Source organism: Polypterus senegalus, chromosome 4 (assembly GCF_016835505.1).
Source record: "Polypterus senegalus isolate Bchr_013 chromosome 4, ASM1683550v1, whole genome shotgun sequence".
NCBI lineage: Eukaryota > Metazoa > Chordata > Cladistia > Polypteriformes > Polypteridae > Polypterus > Polypterus senegalus.
In genome coordinates, this window is record NC_053157.1 from 219946176 (window position 1) to 219958361 (window position 12186).

At 39.4% G+C, this 12186-nt stretch overlaps 2 protein-coding genes across 4 annotated transcripts in view; both read left to right on the top strand.

Moving 5' to 3' along the window:
* The window catches only part of LOC120528011 (immunoglobulin kappa light chain-like), a 127225-nt gene that overhangs the window by 53610 nt on the left and 61429 nt on the right, over nt 1-12186 (top strand). The window lies entirely within an intron of this gene.
* Nucleotides 1-12186, top strand: part of LOC120528009 (sodium- and chloride-dependent GABA transporter 2-like) — a 92865-nt gene that overhangs the window by 42041 nt on the left and 38638 nt on the right. For 2 of the 3 annotated variants that reach the window (XM_039751977.1, XM_039751976.1), the window contains exons 3-4: nt 4813-4947; nt 8707-8847. The exons of the other annotated variant lie outside the window; for it this stretch is intronic. In XM_039751977.1, the coding sequence (XP_039607911.1) occupies nt 4813-4947; nt 8707-8847 (276 nt within the window). The remainder of the gene's footprint in view (nt 1-4812; nt 4948-8706; nt 8848-12186) is intronic. 3 annotated transcript variants of the gene reach the window in all.

Consider the following 12186-nt stretch of genomic DNA (forward strand, 5'->3'; position numbering starts at 1 on the left):
TGACACGACTTACTGTAAGTAAGAACGAGGTGGTGGAAGAGCGGGTCATTTGGTGCAGAGACAACTCTCTATCTCTCCGTATTGACAAGACTAAAGAATTAATTGTTGACTTCAGGAAAAAACCTGTCCCATCAACATCCCAGTCTGCATCAGTAGGTCCACTCTGGAGATTGTACAAAGAAGTGACAAGTTCTTCAGATTGCACATTACTGAGGACCTTACATGGACTAAGAGAACCACTTCACAAAAAAGGCCCAGCAGAGAAAACACTTTTTGATGCAACTAAAGTGAGTAAGCCTCCCATCTCCTAACCTTTGGGAGTGTTCAGGCCAGCTGCATTACAGTCTGGTATCGAAACTGCAGCATGTCCGACTGCAAAGAGATTGAAGAGAAGTGTGAAGTCAGATTCCCTTCTCTGGAAGACAAGTTTTCCAAAAGTTGTTTTCACGGGGACCTTTGTATTGTGCAGGACGCTTCTCACCCCTGTCATGGATATTTCACACTTTTCACACCTAGAGCATCGGTCAGGTTATGTAATAGCTTCTTCCCCCAGGCTGTCAGACTCATCAGCACAATGCAGCATTTCATTGATCTTCCACCTTACTCTAACATGTTAAGATCAGGATCTCGCACTCCATAAATCACTCCTGACAAGCGTAAAGGTCAGTCACTGCACTGATCTGTGGAACTTGCATTAAATGGCTTTCTTTGTTGTTGTGACAGTTAATTGCATTGCCATATTGACTATTAAGCAGAACATTTCAAGGTTTGTCTTTTGGTGCACACTGTCTTGTCGTTTTATTGAACAATGACTACACCATTAAGCCCTGAGCTTCATCATTTTATCTCTTCTTTATACTTGTACAGCCATGGCCAAAAGTTTTGTGAATGACACAAATATTAATTTTCATAAAGTTTGCTGCTTTATTGTTTTTAGATCTTTCTGTCAGATGTTTGTACGGTACACTGAAGTAGAATTACAAGCATTTCATAAGTTTCAAAGGCTTTTATTGACAATTCCATTAAGTGTATGCGCAGAGTCAATATTTGCGGTGTTAGCCTTTCTTTTTGAAGACCTCTGCAATTCACCCTGCCATGCTGTCAATAAACTTCTGAGCCAAATCCTGACTGATGGCAGCCCATTCTTGCATAATCAATGCTTGGAGTTTCTCAGAATTGGTGGGTTTTTCTTTGTCCACCTGACTCTTGAGGACTGACCACAAGTTCTCAATGGGGTTAAGGTCTGGGGAGTTTCCCAGCCATGGACCCAAAATTTCGATGTTTTGTTCCCTGAGCCACTTAGTTATCACTTTTGCCTTATGGCACGGTGCTCCATCATGTTGGAAAAGGCATTGTTCTTGGGTGGTTGGGAGAAGTTGCTCTCAGTGGATGGTTTGGTTTGGTGGATTATCAGTGTTTAGTTTCAAAGAGAGAAATTTTCAGTTATTTTAGAAGAGTGACCCTGGGCAGAGTGTCCTAGGGAATCCCCTAAAAGTTTCCTCAGAGTTTCCTTGAGAAAGTCACCAGAGAATGCCGGCAAGGGCCCCAAAATAATATTCTCAGATAGGATGAGTAAAACTAAGTTTAAGGAAATGTATAACTTTTTGGATTGAAGTCACTTCCAGTCATACAATCAGTGTGCCTTCTAGGGTGAATTCTGCTGTCCATCCAAGATGTCATTCCTTGAATTACAGGTCTTTGTACTTGATTGAGTCCATTTTGTACATTCTGGCTCAGGAAGTCTGCAGAGGGGACTCTACAAAGTTATCAGTGTAATTCTGATTCACACCTTTGAGATCAGATGAAATACAGGCAGATCCTGCTACAAGCTGGAGTTCAGTCACATAGTTTAGAACATTAAGCCTGTCATCTGCTGCCTTAACAGGCCTGGTGCGCCACTAAAGCCTAACAGAGTGGGCAATGCCTACTTGTCCTACAATACCTTGGCCGGAAAGAAAGATTCAGTGGTGGTTCATTGACTGTTGTAACAAGTTTATTGTAATTGTTGTTGTTTTCTTCAGATTTCCTACTTATTTTGTAGTGAACCCCAACTTCTGGAGGGTGCTGTGGTTGCCAACAGATCTGTGTAGCAAAGAAGTCATTATGCTTTTTAAAATGAGGAATGGATGGAATCAGGACAACACCTGAGCCCTACAGTATTTCCACTTCAACACCCAAATATATATATATGTATATACAGTGCATCCGGAAAGTATTCACAGCGCATCACTTTTTCCACATTTTGTTATTTTACAGCCTTATTCCAAAATGGATTAAATTATTTTTTTTCCTCAGAATTCAACACACAACACCCCATAATGACAACGTGAAAAAAGTTTACTTGAGGTTTTTGCAAATTTATTAAAAATAAACAAACTGAGAACTCACATGTACATACAGTAAGTATTCACAGCCTTTGCTCTATACTTTGTCGATGCACCTTTGGCAGCAATTACAGCCTCAAGTCTTTTTGAATATGATGCCACAAGCTTGGCACACCTATCCTTGGCCAGTTTCGCCCATTCCTCTTTGCAGCACCTCTCAAGCCCCATCAGGTTGGATGGGAAGTGTCGGTGCACAGCCATTTTAAGATCTCTCCAGAGATGTTCAATCAGATTCAAGTCTGGGCTCTGGCTGGGCCACTCAAGGACATTCACAGAGTTGTCCTGAAGCCACTCCTTTGATATCTTGGCTGTGTGCTTAGGGTTGTTGTCCTGCTGAAAGATAAACCATCGCCCCAGTCTGAGGTCAAGAGAGCTCTGGAGCAGGTTTTCATCCAGGATGTCTCTGTACATTGCTGCAGTCATCTTTCTCTTTATCCTGACTAGTCTCCCAGTTCCTGCCGCTGAAAAACATCACCACAGCATGATGCTGCCACCACCATGCTTCACTGTAGGGATGGTATTGGCCTGGTGATGAGCGGTGCCTGGTTTCCACCAAACGTGACACCTGGCATTCACACCAAAGAGTTCAATCTTTGTCTCATCAGACCAGAGAATTTTGTTTCTCATGGTCTGAGAGTCCTTCAGGTGCCTTTTGGCAAACTCCAGGCGGGCTGCCATGTGCCTTTTACTAAGGAGTGGCTTCCGTCTGGCCACTCTACCATACAGGCCTGATTGGTGGATTGCTGCAGAGATGGTTGTCCTTCTGGAAGGTTCTCCTCTCTCCACAGAGGACCTCTGGAGCTCTGACAGAGTGACCATCGGGTTCTTGGTCACCTCCCTGACTAAGGCCCTTCTCCCCTGATCGCTCAGTTTAGATGGCCGGCCAGCTTTAGGAAGAGTCTTGGTGGTTTTGAACTTCTTCCACTTACAGATGACGGAGGCCACTGTGCTCATTGGGACCTTCAAAGCAGCAGAAATTTTCTGTAACCTTCCCCAGATTTGTGCCTCGAGACAATCCTGTCTCGGAGGTCTACAGACAATTTCTTTCACTTCATGCTTGGTTTGTGCTCTGACATGAACTGTCAACTGTGGGACCTTCTATAGACAGGTGTGTGCCTTTCCAAATCATGTCCAGTCAACTGAATTTACCACAGGTGGACCCCAATGAAGCTGCAGAAACATCTCAAGGATGATCAGGGGAGACAGGATGCACCTGAGCTCAATTTGGAGCTTCATGGCAAAGGCTGTGAATACTTATGTACATGTGATTTCTCAGTTTTTTTTATTTTTAATAAATTTGCAAAAACCTCAAGTAAACTTTTTCACTTTGTCATTATGGGGTGTTGTGTGTAGAATTCTGAGGGAAAAAAAAAGAATTTAATCCATTTTGGAATAAGGCTGTAACATAACAAAATGTGGAAAAAGTGATGCGATGTGAATACTTTCCGTATGCACTTTATATATATATTATATATTTACTATAATAACAATTCACAATCACAACAAAGAAAGATAATGATGGAAACACAAAATGACACAATAACCCCATGATATTTATAGTCCTGGAAAAGTCTTTACAGTTAAAGATAAGTGTGGATCTTAATGTGTAAACAACAGTTAATCGAAGGAAAGAATGGTTGTGGAAAATCCTTGTCTACCACAAACGTCCAGTTCACAAAGAGTTTTAGGTGCTGCTGATGATGAGGTCGATGGAAAATGGAGACGTGAAAAGGTCCCGCCACACCCTTCTCTTCCAGTTTTATATTAACAGTGTCTACACCTACAAGTTACAAATCCCACAAGACCCTCCACATTTGTGAAAACCAGTCTAGAGTCCCAGATCCAATATATCTGGGCTCCCAGTGTTGTTACTAACATTTAACAATCACAGAACAGGACATACAATATAAAACACCACCTATGTGGCAACGCTACAATATCGCTCTGTTCTTGCATTCTGCTTCTGGATTACAAAGTGGGACTTGTTAGCCTGGGTTGCCTTTTTTATTTTTATCTTTTTTCTGTTTTTCCAATATTATGTGTTTTCTTTGGCTTATTTAAAAGACATTCTCTATTTTATAAAGATTCTTTGTTGCGCTTGTCCCTACAAGTAAGACATATTAAGATTTTATATTTCTTTGGACTATCTTTATATTTTGAACATTTCTGGGGCCTGGGAAGGCAGATGTCTGCAAGTAGCAGTGTGGGGTCCGGCTGCCTTGGGGTGAGCAAAAAGCCTCTGAAAGTACACTCCTGTCCCTAAGTTTATGGGATATTCTTCGAGGTTTTTATGCCTGCAGCTTGTCAGTAAGTAAACCCCTGACTTATTTATCTGTGACAGTCCAGGAGTACCACTAGTGACTTATTGTACACGTCACTTGAATAATGAAATTTAATCGACAAAAATCCTTTATATTCCTGCACACAGGGGTGTTCTTAGTTCCCTACTTGTTCTTTCTGATGACCTGCGGCGTGCCATTGTTTCTACTTGAAACAGCTTTGGGACAGTATATAAGTAAATCTGGCGTCATCTGCTGGGAAGACATCTGTCCTTTTTTTGGAGGTGAGAATCCTAAAATTTGTTGTTAATTTTGTCTTCCTGTCTTACTAAAATGTGTAGGTCTACTATATTGTGTATTGCATAAATTAGGGGTACATGATTACCACAAAGTTAATAATTGACAATTATTTTCCTTGCTGCTATAACTGCAATTATTAATTTGAATTAATAAAGCTACAAAAAATGTGTTTTGTGCCAACGACAAGCTGTCTTCTGTATACAAACAGTATAGTCGAACCTCCATTTAGTAGTTTTATAGGAACCACTTAAAAACGGATAAATGCTGGATTAGTTGAAAACTTAAAAAATATATATTTTTAAAACAGTAATGTTTCTTTTTTATTGTTTACAAGAAAGATATGGGCCATGTAAAAAAATTCTGTCACTATTTTTATAATAAAGTAAATACACTAAATTACTGATGTTCAAATGATTAATAAGTAAAATGCAAACATCACACAAATATCTAATTTTTAATCAACTAATGTTACTTCTGAAAAATGAGGCACATGCCATTCAAAAATATAAAATGCAGGAAAATGTTGAATACTGTATAAATGTTAAATTGGGGTTCTGCTGTATTAAGAAATGAAATAAAAGCCAAGAGTAAAATGTAAATGACAGTAATACAATAAGATTAATATAAGTTAATGTAAGCTCAGTCTGACAGATCTATTGTACTGGTATTGTGAAAGTATTAATTATTAATGCATAGCAAGCTCAAGAAGTACGTGCAGTATTTACATGATAACTCATTGTTTGTTATACGCTGCTGCCCTTGTGTCATTCATATGCACACAGCACCATCAAATCAAAAAATGAATATCACTGTTGAAATTCTTTTCAAGTTCACGATATGCTTATGTATGCTTTGCACATTATCAGGCAATGAACATTTACCTCTACAACATATGGCAATACTGCAACAGCACAGACACCATGCTATGCACAATGTTCAGATTTAGCAAAAATGTCGCCCGATACTCAATTGCCAAGCGCAGGCTTTGAGCAAAGCTCATGATTCTGGTGCAGGTCCAATCACTGATAGCAATGGCCCTACATTTACTCCATCATTTGTAATCATATGAGCTTGCTGATTTTCTTCCGAGATCCAGGAGGACAGTTTAACACTCGGTTCTTCAGCAGTTGCGTCTTGTTTCTTTGAGGAAAGTCTGCTCTTCGCAAGCATCCACCTTTACGCCTTAATCTCTAGTCACATTAATGAGACATTACACACAGGCAGGCTTCCATAGTTATACTCAACACAAATCAGCTGTGGTCCCATAATGCTGAAAATTCTATTTCAATATTGTCATCACTCAGGAGTCCCAAAATCACAAGTTCTAAAAACACTTAAAATATTGTTCACTATCTGGGGGTAGGGGTGGATGCAATCAAAACCCCAACTAGACACCAAAAAGGGCCTTAAAAAATCTTTATAAAATAAATAGGTTTATTTTATCAAAAGACGCCGCAATACACAAAGCCATGAAAAGCTCAAAGGGATTGCCTAAAAAGGAAAGGCAGACACGGCAATGTCCCGATATGGAATTCAGAGGAGTAGTCAAAAACAGAACACGGGTTCAAAAATCCATAAACACAGTCCCAAGCACAAGTAAACACAAAAAGCTCTCCACTCCCTAGCCCGGAGGTCCACAACTCTGGTCCTGTAGGACCCCAGTGGCTGCAGGTTTTCATTCTAACCCTTTTCTTAATTAGTGTCCTGAAGAAATGAAGCAATTCAGGGGAACAAATCTTTTAAAACAAGTCTATTAAAATTAATTCAAAAGAAGTTAATTAGCAGCAAAAACAGGTCACTAATTAAGAAAAGGGTTTGAATGAAAACCTGCAGCCACGGTGGTCCTCCAGGACTGAAGTTGGGGACCCCTGCCCTAGCCCATTTGAAATGAACCACCAGGAACCATGGAAGGCCCTCCCATAAATGGAGTGGAGGGCTTTTCCTGGCGGTGATTGGCAGCTGGCCCCACCCACAAAACACAAGGGACGTAACCTAGGCCTTGTCCATTTACAAATAATGTACATAATAAATAAAAGAAACATTAATACAATTAGATGCAATAAAATGAGATAACAGAAACAAGAAAACATAGCTGTGAACCCCAACCAGGGAAGAAATGCTGGTTGACACATGAGAGATAATCTGTTCATCCTTTGGAATAAAGTAAAGGTAACGCAGCTTTGGAAACATAATGGTGGGAGGGAATTGCATCTCTTACCCTCAGTGTTGATTAATTTGTTACACGCAGTTTGAATTATATCCTTGTATTTTAATAATTAAAACATTACAACTTTGGTTATCTGAATCTGCTTTCGATTGCCTACTAAATACAGACATGCGCTAACGTTAACACATTATTACCCATGTCTGTGTCACAGAACTAACATTATTGGGACTTGGTGCTGCCTGCTTATCTTCCATGTACAAATATTTGAATGCAGTGATTCAACAGTTTGCAGAGTATGCCTTTTTTTGTTTAATATCATCACTATTGAAAACAAAATAATTCCATATTACAGATGATTCTGTTCGTTTAGGTCATAAAACGTATAAAAAAATATAGTGTCAGGTGATCCAGGCTCAACATCACTTACACTTCTCATTTTCTCCAGAGGCTGCTGCCAACAGAAGAGAAGGAAACTCACACTTTGTAAAAGATGCTGTTAGGATTCAGGCACCTTAAAATGCACTCTGCATGATTGCCTAGATACACATATAATGAGAACACCTCTGATTGGCCAATGTACTTGTGTGTGTCTGCGATTGGTTACAACACTCATTTGCTGTTTCTAGCAGTCGGTAAGATCTAACAGAGCGGGAGAACTAAATTTAAAGTAACTGCAGGCTAAACAGAGACCAAAAAAGAGTCACAACTTATTCATCAAATGATCAAGTAGGGGTCAACAGTTAATTTAGATATGTTTTAAATCAAAGAGTTGGGTGTGGGGACAAGCCCCTCCTTTGATTTTTGTACGCATTGTTAGATGTACAGTATATAAAATCAAACAGTGGGGCCCCCTTTGAAGTTTAGTGTGTATTAATTCAGATTTGTAAGTCTGCAGTCCAAAGCCTGAGTCCTGGAGCCGCGAGTGACGCGATACGCCCGATTACACAAAAGCTAAGGTTAGGGTTGTGAGAGAGTTACTTGACTCAAATAATGATGACTGCTGAGTAAGCCAAGTGACACAAATGTGCAATCCAATGGCCAGGACTGCTCCAAGGGGCCCGTCAACTCCACTTACTTGTGGTTCCAGGGTTGATGCTGCAGCGATACCCCTCTCCGTTTATTGAAGTAACAATATTTAGTTAAATTCCAATGTTTCAATGACAGGCAAAAAAATGGGACAGTCCCTAAAAAAAAAAGGGACCTCCGATCAAAAAATGTAATTGCCACTTTTCACAGTTAGTACCTATCACAGAAGCCATAATCCGTAGTCATAATTAATATTTAATTAATTGTGCAGCCCTAATATGAACCACCCCTTATATCTGATTGCTAATCAGTGCAGATTATACTGATCATGCAGCATTACTTACACTTTAATATTAACCAAAAAACAACCTAAAAAGTAATCTTACTGTACCCCATTTTGTTAATGCACTGCCTTTTGATATTATCATAAAGTTTCAGAATACAGCTCAGCAATATAGTCTACACTATATAATTCACATTTATATGAGGTAAATATTAATAGTTATTCCTCAAACTGTGGACTCAGACTTGTACTGCTTTGTCGTTGTAGGTATTGGCTATGCCAATGAGATTGTTACTTTTTACTCAAGTATATCATACATCATCATTTTAGCCTGGGCCTTTTTCTACCTTTTCCATTCGCTCAGCCAGGAGCTGCCTTGGGCCGTTTGCAGCAACACATGGAATACAGGTAAGCAAAAGGCAAAATGGAGTCAAATTAAAAATGAAATGGAGATATGCATCTGCTACACTGGAGTATCCCATACTGCCTTGTTCTCCACATTTTGCAGAGTGGTGCTTACAGCCATCTGTCCATATGAATGGAAGGGACATCCTCAATGAAAAAGAAAGCCTCACTATGTCCAAAAATGAGCCCAGTCACATTCCTTTGCCCTAAAGTTAAAGATCCTGCCATTGTTACGGGTTTGTCAAACTAGCCACCTACTTTACGTAACAGGGTTATTTTCCCGAAACTGTAAACTCACTCAGCACTTGCTGCTGAGAGAGAAAAATGAGTCTTCATCGATTCCTTTAGACGTGATTTGCTGCACACTTGAGTTGCACTGCAAAGTGAAATAGCTAGATAAGAAAAGAGAGGCCAGTCATAACACTCTAAAACAAAGCACTTCTCTTCCAATTAATGAAGAAGCTACTTAGTTTTTTCTTGAATATAATGATTTCTGAGCATGCTTGAGTTGCATTGCTATTCACAAGCCAAGATTTTAAAGTAAGTGTAATACAAACTGTCAATACTAAACGAGTTTACTAAATCGTCACTATCCATCGCAGATTTCCAAATCACTCACATCACTCTTTTCCTCTCTGTTCCTTCTACAGTTTTACTTTAGAAGCAGAAAAAAACTTTTGATCACTTCAATGGCTTTAGCCACTAGCAGTTTTGGTTTATGTTGATCACAGGGGTTTAAGCTTAGGAATTCATTAATAATGACAGATTACTGAGATGTAAGAACTGTTGGGGTGCCAACTTGACGATTATCCATTTAATTCTAAAGAAAACAAAAAAAGAGGATGGAGTGAGGTAACAAAACATTAACAGTACGCTTCTTGTGTTGTGCAATTCCAATAGTGTCTGTGTGAAGAGCTCCATCTCGCTCTCTCTCTTTCCAGAGTCCAAATAACGATCAACACTGTTGCCCCACAGTGAACCAAGCTTCAGATAAGAGATGGAAAATGAATGAATAAATGAATATTCGGCCATAATATTATTCAATACAAATCTGCTTCCCATCCTATCAATTAATCAGTGCCTATTAGTGTTATTTCCTCTCTTGGTACAGGATATTAGAGTCACACCCTGTTAATTCTGTAGTGATGAGCGAAAAGTGTTCACAAGACTGACACTAAAGTGCTTTAGATTGTTTTGGGAGTTTTAAAGTTTTTTGGGTGGTGAAAATCAAGGCATTTAGATCTCAAAAACCTCATTCACACTTCCATGTTTTTTCGACAAATACATAATGCTTGTATACTTGTTAAATCAGTTCTGTCTATTTGTCTCATTTACATCACTGTGAAGGTGCCGTGTGCTTTTTAAAAATGTGACCTGCTGAAAATGCACTTTCCCGATTTTCCCTCGAAAAAACCATTACAAGGGAAGCCACTCCCTCCCCACCGTTTCCTAGCAACCACTCTTTCCTGTTTCATGATTCCTACCGATGAGGAAGATATGCTCTTCCCAAGCACTGTTGAGTTTCTAGTTTATTTTCTGTCTCTAACGCATCTTTTGCTCTATGATCACCAAGACTGTCAATATAACTGACAAAGTAGGCATTGTACTACCAGAACAAATTGTCTACATGTGACAGGAGATGAATCAGGTATTTTTTTTTTACTAGTAATCTTTATTTAAATAAATGACAGGCAGATGCACATGAAGTTCATTTGTATACACGCTTCCAGACAGGAACTAAACAGCTTTTTTCTCATCAGTAGCATTTCACAGGAAGTAGAACACGTCTTTTTTTTTTTCTCTCAACAAAATGAATTTAACAGGAAGTGGTACGCTATTTGTTTCGAAACAAAATATCAATATTTGCTTTGAATCCAATTTCCAACCTCTTATTTCAGTTTTTCTTAAACTACGGGTCATGTGATGTCTGAATTTGGGTAGCGTTGAGTCATGAGCTACAAATAGTACTGAACGAGAAAGGATCATGTACTGTATGTTTTGTGGAAAGCCTTGTGATGGGTCGCCACTTGCAAGGAGAAAACTATACCCTCGGATGACTATCAGCAGTGATTCTCCAAAGGCCATAGGACAACAATCGGTGGAAATTCTCCAAGTGGGATAGATGCTGTGGATGACGCACCGTGGCGACTGCAGGTCATGAAGACACGCAAAAGCCAAAATTGGGTCATAAGAAAAAGAAAGTTTAAAAACCACAGTCCTGGTTTCATTTTACTCATCACTGCTCATCTATAAACATAGAAGGTAGCATAAATTAATACTAAACCTACACCAAAAAAAGCCACCTTTCTCCTCTTGGTCACATTTGGCCTCAATCTATCTATCTACATCTACTTTTATTGGTGCTTTGTTTACCCACTCCTTACCTCCTCTGCTCAGTAGATGTTCACTCACCAACTAATTAGTCTAGAACAGGAAGAGAACCAAGTTAAAAGTGACCACAGTTATTTTAGAACACGATAATGCCTACATTTATAATATGCACATATTATATTTATTGTACTTCTGCTCTTTGCACTTCTGATTAGATGCTAAACTGAATCTCGTTGCCCTGTATTTATACATGTGTAATGACAATAAAGTGAATCTAATCTAATCTAATTTCTCTTCCTGAACCTTTTTCCGGATGTTTTCCCACTAGATGTTTGTTTTACCCTCTAATATCACCTGCCTTACTCCTTTTGAGAATCCCGTTTGTAACTTCAAATGCAAATGCTTGCAAAACAAAAAGGTAACAAATGAGGAAGGAAATAGAAAATAAAATGTGTGAATACCATCACAGAAAAGGGTGTAATATAATACTAAGAACAGAAACTCACAATATAAGGAATCGGTGATATACCGGCCCATAATTACGTATTTTAAGAACAGGGAGAAACACAGGGTGATGTATAAGAGTGGAGGAAGATGCACACAGGTGGGTTATATTGAATCTGGGAAGATCAGTCTCAAGGAGAGATGGGAGACTGCAAAGTGGTGGCAGGGGAAAACGTAGTTAGGCAGCCTAGGATGGTGGTCTGTAGGATGAAGTTGGAGATCAAGAAGAGAATGAGAGTGAGGGCAGAGCCAAGGATCAAATGGTGGAAGTTGAAAAAGGAAGACTGCAAGGTTGAGTTCAGGGAGGAGGTAAGACAGGCACTGGGTGGCAGTGAAGAGTTACCAGACAGTTAGGAAACTACAGCAGATGTAGTAAGGGTGACAGCTAGAAGGGTGCTTAGTGTGACATCTGGACAGAGGAAGGAGGAAATGGAAACCTGGTGATGGAATGGAGAGTATACAAAGGAAGAAGAAGCAGCATAGTAAGAGAGATGAAGAAAATAGACA